The sequence below is a fragment of the Ambystoma mexicanum genome, chromosome 9 (assembly GCF_040938575.1).
Source record: "Ambystoma mexicanum isolate Mex_15411 chromosome 9, UKY_AmexF1_1, whole genome shotgun sequence".
In the NCBI taxonomy this organism is placed as follows: domain Eukaryota; kingdom Metazoa; phylum Chordata; class Amphibia; order Caudata; family Ambystomatidae; genus Ambystoma; species Ambystoma mexicanum.
Window position 1 is genome coordinate 1,533,864,470 of NC_090931.1, and position 18,783 is coordinate 1,533,883,252.

Consider the following 18,783-nt stretch of genomic DNA (forward strand, 5'->3'; position numbering starts at 1 on the left):
CATCCCATCGAAAGAACGTTACCAGGTAAGAAAGTAACTTGTTCTTCGAGGGGATTGGGTCCTCCGACGTATTCCATATCTATGACAGACTCCCAAAGCAGTACCAAAACAAGGAGGAGGGAAAGAATTTAGAAGCAAAATTTTAGAATAGCCAATCAAATAGCCGAGCAAAGGACCGCCTTGCCAAAGAATCGAGGGAATAATGCCGTACAAATGTATGTACTGAAGCCCAGGTGGCTGCATCACAGATGTTGCGAATAGGAACACCCCTCTGCAGGGCAGTAGATGCAGCCACACCCCTGGTAGAATGGGCCCGCAAGCCAGCCGGTGGGTCCTTACCCGCCAAGCGGTAACACTCCGAGATGGCCAAAATAATCCAGCGGGACAAAGTCTGTTTCGTCACAGCTTGCCCCAAACGCTTTCCAGCGTAACCAATAAAGAGTTGATCGTCCACTCTGACCCGGGACATGCGTGAAACATAAAAGCTTAAAGCTCTCCTAGGATCAAGCCTATGGAGCCTCTCCTCTTCCTTACCAGGATGCGGAGGAGGATAGAATGCCGGAAGAACAACCTTCTGGGCTAAATGAAATTCCGTCACTACCTTCGGAAGAAAAGAAGGACAAACTCGAAGGACAACCCTGTCCTTGTGAAAAACAGTGAAGGGTGGCTTAACTGAAAGTGCCTGTAACTCACTCACTCTGCGAGCGGAAGTAACCGCAACTAAAAACACAGTTTTCAGAGTTAACAGCCTCAAAGGGCAAGAATGTAAAGGCTCAAACGGAGCACCCATAAGAAACCTAAGAACAAGGTTTAAATCCCAACCGGGCACCAGGAAAGGTGACGGAGGGAACACATTAGTGAGCCCTTTCAGAAACCGTGAAATTAAAGGGATTTTAAAGTAAAAACACTCTTCAGACGAGCGCTTAAAGATGGACAGCGCCGCCAGGTAACCTTTAATGGTCCCCACTTGCAAGCCCCTGTGGGCCAGAGAAAGCAAAAAGGACAGAACCATGGGGATGTCACATGCAAAAGGATCCACATTCCGAACTCTGCACCAGTCGCAGAACTTACGCCAACGGCAACGGTACAGAGACTTCGTTGCTGGCCTACGGGCCGAAAGCAACACCTCCATCACGTCTTCAGGGAGGTCCCAATCCATATACCTCAACCTTTCAGAAGCCAAGCGTGAAGGTTGAGGGATCCGACCTCTGGATGGAGAACCTGACCCCCCTCCCGTGAGAGCAGATCGTCTCGGTAGGGAAGACGACGTGGGGGGCAGATGGACAAGTCGAGAAGGTCCGGGTACCACGTCCTCCGAGCCCACGCCGGAGCAATGAGGATCATCCGGGAACCGAACTTCCGTAACCTCCGCAGCACTTGCGGGATGACGGGGACTGGAGGAAACGCGTACAGCAGCGGGAATGACCACTCCACCACGAACGCGTCTCCCAACGCTCCTTTCGGAGGAAATTCCCGCGAGCAAAACCTTTCGCACTTCCGGTTGACACTGGAGGCGAAGAGATCCACTTGAGGGGTCCCCCAAAGGGCGAAGATCTCCAAGAGAATCTCCTGAGCCAACTCCCACTCGTGAGAGATCGCGCTCTGCCTGCTCAGAGCGTCCGCCGTCACGTTTTCGTCTCCGGCCAGATGAACTGCCGAGATCGAAACTTCCTGCTGGATGGCCCAGAACCCGAGCTGCATCGCCTCCCTGCACAGAGGAAGTGACCCTGCCCCCCCTTTTTGTTGAGGTAGTGCATGGCCACTGTGTTGTCCGTCAGTATCAGGACATTCTTACCTCTCACAGTCGGCAGAAAAGCCTTCAGGGCTAGCCTGACGGCCCTCAGCTCCAACAGATTGATATGGAGTCTGGACTCCGACGGAGACCAACGACCGCTGACTGTCAGCCCGTTGGCATGAGCTCCCCATCCCGTGAGGGATGCATCCGTCACGATTGTCACCTCCGGCCAGGGAAGCCAAAATGGAGCCCCCCTCATCAAGTTGTCTTCGACGGCCCACCACAGAAGGTCCTGGGCGACCGAGGGCGGCACCTGAACCGGGTCCGACATCCTGCCGGAGGACTGCGACCATTGCGTCTTGAGTGCCCACTGCAAAGATCTCATTCGCAGGCGAGCCTCTGGCACCAGAAGAATGCAGGATGCCATGAGGCCGAGCAACCTCAAGAACTCGAACGCTGGGAGCGTCTGGGCCTGCTGAAACTTGTGCACCATCTGCTGAATGTGAAGAGCCCTCACCTGGGGAGGAAAACACTGCCCCAGGGAAGTGTCGAGCACTGCTCCGATGTACTGGAGCCTCTGTGTTGGCGTCAAATGGGACTTCTTTAAATTGAGGGAGAAGCCCAGCCTGTGAAGGGAGTGGCAGGTGACGGACAGATGATCCAGGACTTGCTCGGGAGAGCTCCCCCTGATTAACCAATCGTCCAGGTAGGGGTAGACGTGAATCCCCCCTTTCCTGAGATGCGCTGCCACCACCACCATGAGCTTGGTGAAAACCCTCGGGGCGGAGGTCAATCCGAACGGCAGGATCGGAAACTGAAAGTGCGAGTCGCCAACCGCGAACCTCAGGTACTTCTTGTGCTTGGGATGGATCGGCACATGGAAGTAAGCATCCTTGAGGTCGTGTGACACCAACCAGTCCTGAAGCTGAAGGGCCTGGAGGACTTGAGAGAGAGTAACCATCTTGAACTTGTCCTTCCTGAGGAGTTTGTTCAAACCGCGCAAGTCCATGATGGGTCTCAATCCCCCGTCTTTCTTGGAAATCAAAAAATAAGGGGAATACCATCGCTTGTTCCTCTCCGCTACAGGCACCAGTTCTATAGCGCCCTTCTACAGCAGGGCTTGAATTTCCTGCGCAAGGAGCGGATCCGGACACTTCAAAGAGAGGTTCCCCGGTGGATTGTCGCGAGGCCTGTGCCGAAAGGGAAGACAGTAGCCGTGGGTTATGATCTCCAGAACCCACACATCCGAAGTAATGGCTTGCCACTCTACAAGATGCTGCGCCAGCCTTCCCCCAACCGGCGAACCATGGGACCTGGCCTCATGACTGAGTAGGAGCGGCTGCGGCGTTACCTGAGGGCAAAGAGGCAACTGCCCGAGCGGCCTTGGCACCACGGGTACCCTGTCGTCCACCTCTGGTACCCCTGCGTTGGCCTCTTTGACTGCCAGCTCCTCTCGCTTTACTGAAGGACGAGTAATAGCAAAAGGAACCACCCCTCCACTGCTGTCCCCTAGGACGAAAAGGCGGAGGTTGGCGAACTGCAGCGCCCAACAACTTCGCTGCAGCTTTTGAGGTCTGCAACCTCTCAAGGCTCTCGTCAGCCTTGCTGCCAAAAAGGTGTTCACCGTCAAAGGGCATGTTGAGGAGCCGGGACTGCACATCAGGAGCAAACCCCGACTTCCGCAACCACGCAAACCTGCGTATCACGGTGCTCGCCGCCATGGACCTACTGACGCATTCAGCCAAGTCCAGACCCGACTGAACGGACTCACACATGGCATCCTTACCATCCTGGACCATAGCAAGGAAACCATCCCGTTCATCCCCTTCGGGAATATGTTCAGCCGCTAACGCAACACAGTTCCACAGAGTGTGCGTGAAACGTGACAAGGCACAAATGGAGTTGGCCGCCTGAAGCGCCATACCACCAGAAGAAAACACTTTCTTCGCCCAGCCATCAAAACGTTTGTCGTCCCTATCAGGAGGGATGGTAGGGTACGACGCCTGCTTTGCCGGGGCCGTGGCCGCCTGCACCACCAAACTTTCCGGAGTGGGGTGCCTGGTCAAGTAGCAGGGGTCGCTACTGGCTGGATGGTATTTACGTGACAAGGATCTGCCCACCGCCGGGAGACTCTCCGGAGCAGTCCAAGCCGCCGCCACCCTTCTCTGTAAAGCCATATGGAACGGTAGTACCGGGTCAGTTGGGGGACCAACATCAAGGACGTCCGTCAGATCATCCTGCACAAACTCCCCTGGGGGAGCAGACCATCCCAGATACTCAGACACCCTAGCCATAAGGCGCCGGTACGAGGAATCGGCATGGGAGCCAGGCTCAGGCCTACAGAATTCCACCTCCGGAGAGGTGTCCAGTCCACTGGCATCATGCAGTGACTGCCTCAAATCATCAAACTGACTATGGCCCGAGACAATGTCATCTGGCACCTGACTAGGAACCAGGCCATCAGAATCCTCATCCGCCTCTGAAATATATTCCAGGTGGCGAAAAGGCACCCGAGAGTGCTTGCTCTGAACCAGAGCCTTCCTAGGGGGTACACCCGTGACACGGGGCACCTCCGACACGAAAGGCGTCGATGGCGTCGAGAGAATCGGCGCCGACGTCGAGAAAACCGGCAACGGCGCCGAGAGGATCGGCATCGACGTCGAGGAAATCGGCGTCGACGTCAGATGCAGCGCCTCCAGTATCGGCGGCGTCGACACAGCCCTCGAAGCCGGAGCCCCGAGCGTGTCCCTCGACGACCTGATCGTCGACGGCTTCGACGACTTCCTCAAAGCCGGAGCCTCGAGAAAGCCTGTCGACGCCCTCGACGCCTCAGACGTCGATGTCTTCCTCGAAGACTTCACAGGAGCACACGGTCTCGAACGCGTCGAGGACCGGGACCTGGAACGGGTACGGCGAGAACGAGCCTCCTTGTCCGAACGGGACCGCTCCCGTGACTCGTGCCGACCACTCTTGCGAGCGGTGTCTCTCGACCTCTCACGGCCGACCCCACTTGGGGGCGCGGACGGCTGAGTACCCTGCGACTCAAGAATCGCCAACATTTTCTTCCCAAAGGAAGCCCATTCCTCCGGCGTCGCATGGCTGGTGGGGTAACCGACGTGCCGTGCAGAATCCTCGGAAGAGGACCTGGAAGGCGACCGGTGACGGCGCTTCCGAGAATGCCTCGAAGAGGCTGAGGAGTGGCGAGACCCACTCCTAGAAGAAGACCGACGAGACTTCCGACGATGACACGGAGAGTCACCCCTCGAATCATCCGTAGAAAGCCCCGCCGACTTCGACTTCCGGGGCTTGGACACCCGACCTACGGACAACTTCTTCTTACGTTCACGTAAGGCTTTGGACGTGAGCGACTGGCAGTCGATACAGTCATCCGTGTCGTGGGCCTCCCCGAGGCACCAGAGGCAGGCGTCGTGCGAGTCAGTCACCGACATCTTGGACCCACACTCCCCGCACTTCTTAAAGCCCGGACGCGGGGTTGAAGACGAAGTGGAAGACATCGCCGAAGGAAATTCACAAACGAACAGGTTCGAAGAACCAGAAAGAACAGAACTCCAAAGAGTCGAGGCGTAGAACCGAGAAACACGAAGCAACACGTTCACGGAAAAAACGGAACTGAGGCTACGGGCGTCGTGCGTCCTACTTATCACATCGGATGACGTCGGAGGAGGTCCTCGACGTCGGCGCATCGACGTCATCGACGCAGGACGTAGACGCCGGAAAAGTTTCCGAAGCAGCACAGCTGTTGTGATTACATGTCATAGATATGGAATACGTCGGAGGACCCAATCCCCTCGAATGAGGTGTTTTTTTCGACATTGCCCGTTAGAATAGCATTCTCGTTGGTTTTGGATTTCAGTAATGTTGATCTGCCATCTTTTATTCTCCCGTCGCCTTCTTCCGTTTGGATTTTTGAGGGCATTTCTTGTGGGGGAATACTTGATGGTTTTTTAGCAGTTTTGATTGTCAGCTAGAACGATTATATCTGGTGTGTTCGCTGTTTTCTCTGAGAGCAGCCGTTGAATGTTTGCTGGATAATGTTGTTTGTAGGTTTCAATGCTATAGTAACAGTCGGGTATAGTCCAGCTAACGGCCTCTGGACTGGTTCAGCGTTTTCGTTTAGGTCAATATACACTTTTGGAATTAGGAGTTGTTCTTTACAAGCTCTGCTAGAGCTGTAGTATGCAGTTTGGGAATCTTTTCTGATTTCGTTTTGGTGCATCCATTTTATGGATTCAAGTAATGCTGCCATTAGATCGTCTTTAGAAGATCGATCTTTTTGAGTCTATTTCTGAATTGCTTGCCATTGCGCTGATTGTTCTGCCTCATTTGCGATTTTACAATGCAGAAATTTTGTGAACTCATCAATTGCAGTTATTTTCGAAAGCAAATTTGTCATCATGATCGTTTGTTCACGGTTTCGTGGAGAGTCTGGTAGAGATTGATGAATGGACATAACGCTAGAGTTGTAGCTGCCAGAACATTATTGTGAATTTGAATCGCTGCTGCTGTTGAAAGGTTGGGTTTGGCTCCTGACTCGCGGATATTTTGACTTTCGGTTTCATGAGTTTTACATCTGTTTTGGCCATGTTTAATTTCGTTATCATCTTTTGCAAGATGCGATTTGGTAGCTACAGTTGACAAATTTAACGTTGCATTGCAATGTTCTGTTGATTTTGATTTGTTTCAGATCATGGAATTTTGTGATTGGGGTACTAGTGGTGGCTTGGTATCGAGCTTCCGAATTGTAAAGCGATTTTTTCGGAACAACCTTTTTTCATTTGAAAGCTTGCTGTCAGTTTGGCTTCGACAGCAAGATAGTCTGTTTTTCGTTTTTCAGTCAGCCGTTTGTCTCGTGCTTCTTGGACAGGCTGACTCTGCGCCTCAATTTTGTGTAGGCTTTCTCTCTTCTTGACAGGATCGGGGGGGGGAGAGCTTTGCTTTTTAGATTCTTTTCTAGGTTGGACTTTACTGTTCTTCAGTTGATTCGCTCTTTTTATTGAGTCATTTATGTTTTGAATGTTAGTCTCTGATTTGAATTTTGGGAAGGTCTCTCCTTGGGGAGGTATTGAATCTCAGATCATGGGACTGATCTTGGTTTCGATGCACTGGGGCTTAGTGTTCGCTGGGACATTGTCAATAGTGATATTGGATCCAGATAGTTTACTGGTTTGGCTAGTTGTGTTCAGAAGTTCAAGGTCAGTTACTTCGAATGGGGATTGAAACAAGGCCGAGTTTATTTCAACAGCATCGATATTGAGTGGAGAGAATTCTGACTGACATTGGTCTGACACTAAATTCCCAATCTGTGCAGGTAACGTGAGTAGCTTACATACTTGTTTCGGGTTTTCTCGACCTGGGCGTTTCACCCTTTCTTCGCATAAGCCAGCTGCTTTAACTGCTAGGGTGTAAAAAGAGGGTATCTGTGTAATCGGTTGTAGGTTCGTCCAATTCGCTGGAGGCTCTTCTGTTTTGTGCAGGATATTTAATGTTTCGTTCTCTACATGACTAATAGCTCCACTCTTGGGTTGTTGACTTACCTTTGCGCTTCTTCCTGCAGGTTTGGCCAGCGTCCAGGGGTTCAGGAGACGCCTTTGTTGTACGGTCTTTCCCCTTGTTTGTGGGCCGGCATCGAGTTGTTCTGGAACGTGTGGGCAAGCAAGCTCGGATATCTTCATTCTAGTATTTTCCGTCTCACCGGCTTACAGCGCACAGCAAACAGCTAACAGTTTTCACTCGCGCCCTTTACTGACGCGTGCTTCACGCCACAAGGCCGTCGGGTTGCAGGCTTTGAAGTCTCTCCTTCGAGGGGGCGTGTCCACAGCCATCGAGCCGGCAAGTTGATGAAGCAGCTGTAGTCAGCTGTTATCGGCACCGGCATGTGAGTGTTCCTGGACACGCTTGATGCAGGTTCAGTCTCTTCACTGGATTGTGCTCGTTGGGCGTTAGCGGGCTTTTTGCAAGCTTGAATTCTTGGGACGGGATCAAAGAGGAAATACCTCCGCAGTCTCCCGTTCAATCAGGGCGCCACCAGCGCCTAACAGCCGCACAACAGCCAATGAGCTTTACACCATCGGGCTTAACGCCGCAAGGGTGGCTACAGTCCGGTAAAAAGCACGGGCGGAGTCACGTGACCAGACACGTGACCCAAAGAGGACCTGCCTCCTCCAGGAAGCGAGTACGAGCACAACAAGAGCATCTCTAGCTCACAGTGTTGTGCTAGGTGTCCGGGTCTGGCAACGTCCAGGTGAGTGTTGCACAGAGTCCAAAGTGCCTTTTCAGAATAAAACAAATGGCCATTTATGTTTGTATGGAACAAAAGATATGTAGATGAATGCGAGTGAATGAATGGTGGGGAAACGTGTTGTGAGCCTAATGAGAATGCAATTGTTTTGTGGTAAAATGTGTTATGTAATGTGTGATTTTTTTTTAAACATTGAACATTTAAAAAATGAAAAGGAAAACTAATTTGAAATGAAACATTTATTGATATATGAAAAAAGATCCGTCATCCTCTATCCGTTGGTCCAGTTGCTGTTTTTTATATGTTATTTGGCCTGAAGGACTAAGGATTATAGTCAGGCATCCCTTATTTTTTTTATCAAAGGTAGTATGCACAGGTCAACATCAGAACAGGCGTGTCTCAGCTAAAACACTGACAGTGCTCGTACGTAAACAGCGGGGACACACGGGTCAACACCTTACATGTAATGAGTGCTCCCACGTCAGTACAAAGCTCAGGTTATTCAGATGTCCTGCTTTTGTTTGGGAAATAGGATATTGTACACCCTACAATATCTACCAAAATGTTCGATTATGGTAGTTAGGATTCTAGTAAGCCGTGTCACATAAAATTGAAAAATTTTGGTGCAATGCATTTACTCCTCACCTGCAGCTAAGCTTCCAATCCTTCCATCGGAATCCAGAGAATCACCAGCAAACATCTCTGCCTTGTCTTCAACTTTGACCAACTTCTTAAAGTTCTGAGGTTCTCCATCAGAGGCTTCTTCCATTTCTTCAATATTCACCAGGGCCACTGAATTCTGATAATCCTGAGCAGGTGGCTCCTCTCCCACTACAATCTTCACCCAATCTTCTGGGATCCCACAATTCTCTGAAGAAACATCTTCCTCAACCTTCACCTGGATAACGGGGTGCAGACAATCAGTGAAAGACAAACACTCCTCCACCTCAACCTTTACCCTTTCAATCGAATCTTTACAGTCCCAGACAGAAGGTTCTTCTGCTTGTTTTAGCTGGTCCATGACGGCCTGGGAATTCTTAGCAGGGGATTCAATGCCCTCTCCAACCTTCAGCAAGTCTACAAAAGAGAAAGAAAGAAGGCAGATGTTAACATAACCAAGGAATCTTCCTTTCAAGTGTACTTGATGCCAGTTTTGTTTCATGTAAACCACTTGCACCATATGCATTTAAAGAATGTCATCCTCTTCCAGAGCAATAAAGGAAGAGACAGCACCAGCAGCTCTCCCTCTGCCAAGCATGGTGCAAAGGGAGACCGGGCCTCCACTTAATCCATTGACTATCTTCAATTTCAGAAAAACTCTCTCGACACCCTCCAACCCAATTACAATGCATTTTATGGGTTCATCTTCTTTTCATTTAAAGCAACTTGTATGTTCTACCTTCCTCAGCCCGCCATTCCTTTCGTTCTTTCTTTACAGTACCTGAAAAGTAGTGTTCCTGGGCCACTCACTGTTTCAAGAGCACTCGATAGCTAGCAACATTTTTCATCATTTTTTTCTCCGAAATATCGTACATTTTATTTTATTGTGTAAATAGTTTAATCAAACCTTTACACACAATAGAAAAGATATATATGGGATACATTACTCACCGTAATCGTATTTCTGATGCTTGTATCTGCTTAGATTCACATGCTGTGCATAGGCAGACATCTAGTGGAAGCAGCGGAGTATTACAGTTTGTTTTTTGAAACTCGAAAATGGGTGTCGACACAGGGCGTGCCAGTAATACTATCCCTAGTGTGACGTCCACTGTACCCATGATCCCTCACGCGTCTAGGACCCTCAGATTGTATTTTTCTGACATGAGGTAGCATGAGGAGTAGCGCGAGTACAGATAATCCAAGCAGATAGATAGAAAGGTAAGACTACAAGCATCCATGCGCCTTCTCTCAGAGGGGAGGAAGGGTGGGTCGCATGTGAATCTAAGCAGATACAAGCATCAGAAATACAATTACGGTGAGTAATGTATCCCTTCTGAGGCTTGTGGAATCTGCTTAGATCACATGCTGTGCATAGATTAGCGAGCAGTACCTGAAGAAGGAGGTGGGATGTGAGAAGGGTCATGAGCAAATAAATGTCTTAGAACCGCTTGTCCCACTTGTGTATCTGTCTTGGAATGAGTGTCAATGCAGTAGTGCCGAGTAAAAGTGTGAATAGAGCTCCAAGTAGCTGCTTTGCAAATGGTGTTAAGGGGTACATTTGCAACGAAAGCCAGAGTGGCCCCAATGCCTCTTGTAGAGTGGGCCCTAGGCGTGAAAGGCAGAGTTTTTTCAGAAAGTGAGTAACACAGCTGGATACAGTTAATAATCCACTTAGAGATGGCACCTTTAGAGACGCGATCCCCCTCTCTGCCTGTAGCTACGGAGACAAACAGCTGATCTGTTTTCCTTAGCGGTCTGGTCTTGTTTACATAGTAGAGGACCGCCCCACGCACATCTAGTGTGTGTAGTTTCAAGTCAGCCGGGCTTTGTGGGTCTTGGAAGAAAGCCGGAAGCTCGATGGACTGGTTCAAGTGGAATTTTGAAATAAACTTAGGTGAGAACCTAGGGTGTGTGCGTAAAACCAGTTTATCTTTATGGACGGTAAAGAAGGGATCTTGCACTGACAGAGCCTGAATTTCACTGACTCTTCTTATAGATGTAATTGCTACTAAGAAGGCAGTTTTGTAAGTCAGGTGTTTGAGACTGCTTTTGTGCATGGGCTCGAATGGGGGGCCCATGAGCTTAGATAGCAACACGTTAAGGTCCCATCCTGGTGGTGGGTTTGAAATAGGAGGGTGAAGTCTCTTTACTCCTTCCATGAAGGCTTTAACTACTGGTACTTTCCACCACGATACCTTGTTATGGGAAGTGGTGTATGCTGACAGGGCTGCCAGGTGTAGCTTCAGTGAGTTAAAAACCAGTCCTGCATCCAGCAGGTGGAGCATGTATGTAACAATAGTGGAAGGAGTGCAATCAACTGGGTTGATTTGTTTATTCTGGCACCAGATAACGAATCTCTTCCATTTGTCAAAGTAGCAGCGCCTCGTGTTAGGTTTCCTAGATTCCTTTAGGATGTCCATACACCTCTGTGGTAAATTGAGATGTCCGAACTCTATGACCTCAGGAGCCATGCTGCCAGGTTCATTGAGTTGGGTTGAGGATGCACTGTTTGACCTTGGTGCTGGGACAGTAGGTTGTACCAGCCCGGAAGTTTGATGGGTTTGCACAGCGCCAATCTGCGTAAGTGTGGGAACCACGGTTGTCTTGCCCACATGGGAGCAACTAGGACGAGCGTCATCGATTCTCTGTTCATCTTGTTGACCACCTTCCTGATTAGAGGAGTTGGTGGAAAAGCGTACGCAAACATCCCTGACCAGTTCATCTACAGGGCGTTCCCCTGGGAGCCTGGTTGGGGGAACCTGGATGCAAATCCTGGGCATTGTCTGTTTTCGCTTGTGGCGAATAGGTCTATAGTGGGGAAACCCCACTGAGAGAAGATATCTTCTACAACTTCTCTGTGTAGACACCATTCGTGTTCCTCTGGGAGGGGGTCTCTGCTCCGAGCATCTGCTAGGGAATTCAGATTCCCTGGAACATGTTGCAATTACAGGAAGATGTTCCGTCTGAGTGCCCATATCCAGATTTTCTGGGTAAGCTTGGACAGATTTCACGACCGAGTCCCTCCTTGCTTGTTCAGGTAGAACATGGCTGTAGTGCTGTCCGTCCGGATTTGCACTGACAGATTTAACAGGTAGGGCTTGAACGCTTGAAGTGCTCTGAATACTGCCAGAAGCTCTAACGGGTTGATGTGATTCTTGGCCACTGAGTGCGACCAGAGACCCTGAGCTGTGTGTTGGAGATGGTGAGCTCCCCACCCCCGTCAGGCATGCATCGGTTGTGACTACCGCCTGTATCTCGGGATCGTAAAAGTGTTTCCCCTTGGACAGATTCTCTCTTGTCCACCAGTGAAGGCTTTGTACAAGTGTTGGCGAAACAACCACTAGATCGTCCCACTGACCACTTGCCTGAGACCACTGTTTCGCCAACCATTCTTGCATGGGACGCAATGCGCAGGCGCGCGTGGGGGACCAGGTAAAAACATGACGCCATCATGCCCCGCAAACGCATTGCTTTGCGTACTGTTAACTGGCGACCGGACTGATATTGCGGAATTTGCAGCAGTATATTCCAAATTCTTTCCTCGGAAGGAAAGGTCAACACCTCTTGAGTGTCTAGGATAGCTCCTAGGAACTGTTTGGATGTGCTTGGCACGAGACTTGACTTTTTCTCGTTTATTGAGAAGCCCAATTCGAAGAGGAGGTTGATTGTCCTTTGAATGTTTGCTCTGCAAATTACTGGGGTCTCCCCCGTGATGAGCCAGTCGTCCAGGTAAGGGTACACCGGGATTGCCTCCCTGCATAGGTGTGCTGCCACCACCGCCAGTACCTTGGTGAATACCCTTGGAGCTGAAGCTATCCCGAAGGGCAGTACCTTGAACTGGTAGTGCCGACTGTCCACCTTGAAGCGCAAGTACTTTCTGTGCGCTGGGAACATAGAAATATGAAAATAGGCATCTTTCATGTCCAATGTTGCCATGTAATCCCCTTTTTTAGGAGGGGGATTACCTCCTGGAGAGTAGTCATGCAAAACTTTTGGGGCTTGACATACTTGTTTGCAGGCCGTAAATCCAATACTGGGCGCATTGTCAAATCTTTTTTTGGCACAAGGAAGTAAGTTGAATAAATACCATTGTTTACCAGGTGTCCCGGGACGAGTTCTATCGCGTCTTTTGCTAGCAGATTGACGATCTCCTCGAGGAGGATCTTCTGGTGGTCCAAAGAATGTATTCTTTGTCGTGGAGGATGGTTTCGGGGACGCTCTAACAGTTCTATGCAGTACCCTGCGGATACTGTGGACAGCACCCATCTGTCTGATGCGATTCCTTCCCAAGCTTGGGTGAAGTTGGAAATGCGTCCCCCCTACTGGGGCTGCGTGAGAAGGGACCCTGAACTGAGTGTCACTGTTTTGGTGGAGGCGTGCCACCTCCTCTACTGGGGCTGCCTCTACCTTTCCCATGTCCTCTTTTATTACCCCTGCCGTAGCCCTGGGTAGACTGTTGGTTATTATTGCTCCACGGTGTACCCTGCCCCTGGGAATAGTTAGATCCTCTCTGGGAATTTTGGCCGCGTGGGCGACGAAAATTGCCATTCCCTCTCTGATTAGGGGGTTTATTGGTTAGTTGGCCTAGGGATTTCAGTGTTTCATACTCGTCCTTGGCATTTTTCAGCGCGTCCTTGACCGCCTTACCAAACAACAGATCCGGCTCCACCGGTTTATCTAACAATGATGCTTGGGTTTCAGCCTTGAATCCAGACTGCCTTAACCAAGCGTGTCTCTTGATAACAGTTCCTTCTGCTATCAATCTGCCGGCATTATCCGCGGCATCAAAGGTTGCCTTTAGAATGCAACCGGACACGGCTCTTCCCTCCGCCGAAACTCGTGCCAACTGGCTCTTTAAGGGTTCTGGGGCGGAGTCTATGAGTGCTGCGACTTCTTCCCATTGATGGCAGTTGTAGCTGGCCAACAGGGTGGAGGAGTTGGCAATCCTTGCCTGGTAGGCGGAAGTGGAGGCTACTTTCCTGCTCAACCCATACAGTTTCTTGCTCTCCTTGTCAGGAGGAGCTTCGGACGATGACAAGGGTGTTCCAGCCCTCTTACGGGTGTTTGTAACAACTAGGGAGTCCGACTTCAGATGCCCCCTTATATAAAGTGGGTCTGATTGGGCTGCCCTGAAAAAGTTTCTCAATCCTGGGGTTCACTGCTCTGGTGAGGTTAGGATTTACGAGTGAAGGGTCTATTCTCCTCTGAATAGACTTCAGGATAGGGATGGCCTGAGCAACAGGTCTCCTTTCTCCCACTTACTCTTCGGCGAAGTCCCTCTCCTCTCGAGCACCCTGGGTGTCAATGTGGAAATGTTCAGCTGCTCGAGACAGCACTTCATTCAGGAGAGGTTGGTTCTCGACAGGGGAGTCGGTAACCGGGGGCTCCTTCTCTACCGGGGAATCTACTCTGTAGGTTTCCGGGTGGTCCTCATCCTCTTCTTGGTCCTCATTATCCCCATAGTAGCCCGTACCAGTTTGTTCTTCCAACATGCCCAAATCTGGATCCTCACAAAAGGATGTCTCTCCTTGATACTGAGAGTAGGGCTGTACATAGAAGGGGTCCGAAGACTGTGTTGGTGTTTCAAACCGGGACTTTTTACTTGGAGGTATAGGATCCTTAGAGCCTGAAGGTGCTGACCCGTCGGGAGTATAAGAGAGAAAGTCTTCAGGGTTTTTTGCGTAAAAATCTGCCAATGATGACATCCTTGACATGACCCTGTCTATGTCATCACTAGACCATTCTGTAGAACTTGGGATGACCCTTTCTTGAGTAGGGGTTTTTGCGATAGCAGAAGACTTGGACTTGTCTGTCTGTTTCTGAGGAGTGGAGTGTCTTAAAGGTGTGGAAGTAGGCAGAGGCTGCTTCCTTTGTTGTTTTCCCCCTCCCCATGTGTGGAAGAGTGTTTTCCCTGTTTTTTTCTCCCCTACGGAGCCTTTCGACGCCTGGCGTCTAGGTTCGGGGGTAGCGTCCCTATCCTTCGAGAGTGGAGGTAGGGGCTCGGGAGCCACCGTAACGCGGTCTGCGGGCGCCGACTCCTGGAGTGCGGTCTGGGGATGGAAGTCGGCTTCGTCCTCCGACGATCGAACTTCCGTTACCTTGGGGAGCGAGGCACTCTTGGCAACAGTGGATGATTGCCTGGAGTCATGCGGCGATTGTGATCGAGAACGCCCAGAGGACGCCGATTCGGACCGTTCTCTATGTGCCTCTTTCCGAGAACTCGACGTGCGCGTCGAGTCCCGGTTGGATTTCATGTTTTGTGGAAGTGCTGTGGGAAGCGCTTGTGTCACCGGGGGTCTTCCCCATTGCCGCCCTGCCAGACGACCTTCCGAGGTCGGGGACTTGCGCTCGGCTGTCTTTCGACACCATAATGCCCTCGCCGTCCGAAAGCACGGCGTCGCTGCCATCGCTGAAGGCGCCCTCCGCTGCCATGCCCTCTTGACGCCTGGCGTGGTGGGCCCAACGCTTGATCGAACTGTCCTTAAGTGTTTTGGGTGTAATCCTACTACACGCTCTGCAGTTCGCCTCGGGGTGGTCCCTCGGCAAGCAGAGATTGCACGTGGCGTGCCTGTCGACCTACGGGTATTTGGCACTTGGGGCAGAATTGGAAAGGGGTACCCTCCATACGCACCTTGTGGCAGCGGGCTTGTAAGTGTAGGAATATATAAGAATGTACCTGTATACCAAAAGAGTGTAGAGTATGTCCACCCCCCACTCTCCCTACTTGTAGGGCCGAGGCCAGCGGCCTTCCAAGGCCTGAGCCGAGGCCAGAGGCCTTCCTAGGCCCAAATCCGTCGTGCAGCTGTCGACGGTCGAATTCTTCTCCGGGCCGGCGTCGAGTGTGGAAGTTCTGCGACTCGACGTTGGGGTGGAGAAATGGGTAAATTTAGCAAAAGTATGGCTAAGGCCAGGGAACTCCGCGAAATGCTTCCGACCAGAATGGCAGAAAAAAACAATCTGAGGGTCCTAGACGCGTCAGGGATCATGGGTACAGTGGACATCACACTAGGGATAGTATTACGGGCACGCCCTGTGTCGACGCCCTTTTCGAGTTTCGAAAAACAAACTGTAATACTCCGCAGCTTCCACTAGATGTCGGCCTATGCACAGCATGTGATCTAAGCAGATTCCACAAGCCTCAGAAAAATTATATGACAATGCATTACTTACCGTAAAAGCATTTCTGATGGTTGTATCTGCTTAGATTCACATGCTGTGCATAGGTCCGACATCCAGTGGTCACTGCGGAGTATTGCATTTTGTTTTTCGTAGTCCAAAAAGGGACGTTGACAAGGCGTGTCTGAAACACTATCCCTATAGTGACGTGCGTTGTACCCACAATCCCTCACGCGTCGTGGTCCCTCTGTTTGTATTTTTCTGCCCTCAGGGAGCCTTCTAGACGTGAGTGAGTACAGAAAAGAGAGAGAGATATAAAGGAAGTCTATGTTCCTTCCATCCGAGCTGGGAGGAAGGGTGGGCGCATGTGAATCTAAGCAGATACAACCATCAGAAATGCTTTTACGGTAAGTAATGCATTGTCTTCTGATGTTTGTTAATCTGCTTAGAATCACATGCTGTGCATAGACTAGCGAGCAGTACCCGGAGTTGGCGGTGGGTTATGAGAAGGAACAGTAGAGAAAAGGTGTCGTAATACTGCCTGTCCCACCTGGGAGTCAGATCTAGAGTGTGCATCTAGACAGTAGTGTTTTGTAAAGGTGTGCACAGAACTCCAAGTAGCCGCTTTGCAGATGGACTCAAGGGGAACATTTGCAATGAATGCTATGGATGCCCCCGTGCCTCGAGTAGAGTGTGCTCTTGGCCTAAAGGGCAGTTCTCTCTTAGCAAGAGTATAGCAGAGAGTGATGCATTGAACAATCCATCTAGAAATAGTGGACTTTGAAATCGCATCTCCTTCTCTTCCTGCTGCCACCGAGACGAAGAACTGATTAGTCTTCCTCAGTGGTCTGGTTCTTTCCATGTAGAACATGACCGCTCTGCGTACATCTAGTGTGTGCAGAGTCCTTTCTCCCAAATTGGAAGGATTTTGAAAGAACGTTGGTAGTTCTATAGATTGGTTTAGGTGGAATTTAGAAATACATTTCGGGGCAAACCTAGGGTGAGTGCGTAGAACCACCTTATCTCTGTGAACTGTAACAAAGGGGTCTAGAATAGAAAGAGCCTGAAGTTCACTTACTCTCCTGATGGAGGTGATAGCTATTAAAAAAGCAGTCTTAAGAGTGAGGTGTTTAAGAGATGCTTTGTGCATGGGTTCGAATGGAGAGCCCATGAGTCTGGCAAGTACCACATTAAGGTCCCATCCGGGAGCTGGGTCAGCTATCGGGGGGTGTATTCTCTTTACTCCCTCCATGAAGGCTTTTATAACAGGGATCCTCCACCACGACACCTTGAGTTGGGAAGTGGTGTATGCAGAAAGTGCCGCTAGGTGGACTTTAATGGAGTTAAACACTAGACCTGAATCCAAAAGGTGGGTCAGGTATAGGACAACATGTGTGGGAGAGCAGTCAATAGGGTTGATGCTTTTACTCCTGCACCAGATGACAAATCTTTTCCACTTGCTAGAATAGCAGTGGCGAGTGTTAGGTTTTCTGGCTTCCCTGAGGATGTCCATGCATCTTTGCGGGGGCTGTAGATGTCCGAACTCTATGATTTCAGGAGCCAAGCTGCTAAGTTCATGTTCTGGGGGCATGGATGCAGAGTCCTGCCCTTGTCCTGAGACAGCATGTTGTACGGGCAGGGGAGTCTCACTGGGGGAGATAGAGACATCTCCATCAAGTGAGCGAACCATGGTTGACGGGCCCACATTGGGGCCACTAGTATCATGGTTACTTGTTCCTGGTGCATCTTGTGCACCACCCTGTTGAGAAGGGGAGTCGGGGGAAAAGCGTAAACAAATTTCCCTGACCACTGCATCGACAGACCGTTCCCCTTGGATTGGTTCTGGGGGTACCTGGAGGCGTAACTTAGGCATTGTGAGTTTTCCAGGGTTGCGAACAGGTCTATTTCTGGGAATCCCCATTGTGTGAAGACGTCGAAGACGATGTCTTCGTGCAGGCGCCATTCGTACTCTTCGGGCAGGGGGAAATCTCTGCTGAGTCTGTCTGCCAGCAGATTGAGTTCCCCGGGTACATGTAGTGATAGTAGGAACATGTCCTGTTTGAGAGCCCACTTCCATATATTCTGGGCCAGCTTGGACAGGCCTGGAGAGTGGGTGCCCCCCTGCTTGTTGATGTAGTACATGGCTGTGGTGCTGTCTGTAAGGACCATTACTGTCTTGCCTTGTAGGTGTTCCTGGAAGGCTCTTAGCGCTTTGAACACAGCTAGTAGCTCCAGTAGATTTATGTGTTTGGATGCTACGTTCGGAGTCCACACTCCGTGAGCAGTCTGATGGGATAGGTGCGCCCCCCATCCTGTGAGGGATGCGTCTGTGGTTAGAGTGGCTTCCGCCGCGGGTGTGGCAAAGGGTTTCCCTTTTCCCATGTTTTCCTTTGTCCACCACCGTAGCGAGAGAACCAAGGCTTGCGAGACCACAACTAGATCCTCCCATAGTCCGCTGGCCTGACACCACTGGCTGTTGAGCCACTCTTGCATTGGGCGCATGCGCAGGCGCGCGTGAGGTACCAAATAAATACACAACGCCATCATTCCTAGCAAGCGCATTGCTTTGCGTACCGTCACCTCTCGACCGGTCACATATTGAGGGATCTGAAACAGCATATTTTGGACCCTCTCTTTGGAGGGGAAGACGAGGCCGTCCTTTGTTTGAATTAGAGCCCCTAGGAATTGCCTGATTTGACTTGGGTCTAAACTGGACTTCTTTTCGTTGATGGAGAAGCCCAACTGGAACAAAAGGTCTACCGTCTTTTGGGTATTGGAGAAGCATGTTTCGTAAGAATCCCCTGTTATGAGCCAGTCGTCGAGGTAAGGGTAAACTGGGATGGACAACCTGCGCAGGTGGGCCGCTGCCACTGCCAGCACCTTCGTGAATACCCTTGGTGCTGATGCTATGCCGAAGGGTAGCACTTTGAACTGGTAGTGTTTGCCCTCTATCATGAACCTGAGGTATTTTCTGTGCGCTGGCAACATTAAAATATGAAAGTATGCATCT

At 50.5% G+C, this 18,783-nt stretch overlaps 1 protein-coding gene across 1 annotated transcript in view; it reads right to left on the minus strand.

The window, feature by feature from the left end:
• Positions 1-18,783, minus strand: part of LOC138489456 (zinc finger protein 436-like) — a 299,198-nt gene that overhangs the window by 260,071 nt on the left and 20,344 nt on the right. Inside the window, exon 2 of the mRNA XM_069617178.1 lies at positions 8,640-9,071. Coding sequence (XP_069473279.1) covers positions 8,640-9,071 — 432 coding nt within the window. The remainder of the gene's footprint in view (positions 1-8,639; positions 9,072-18,783) is intronic.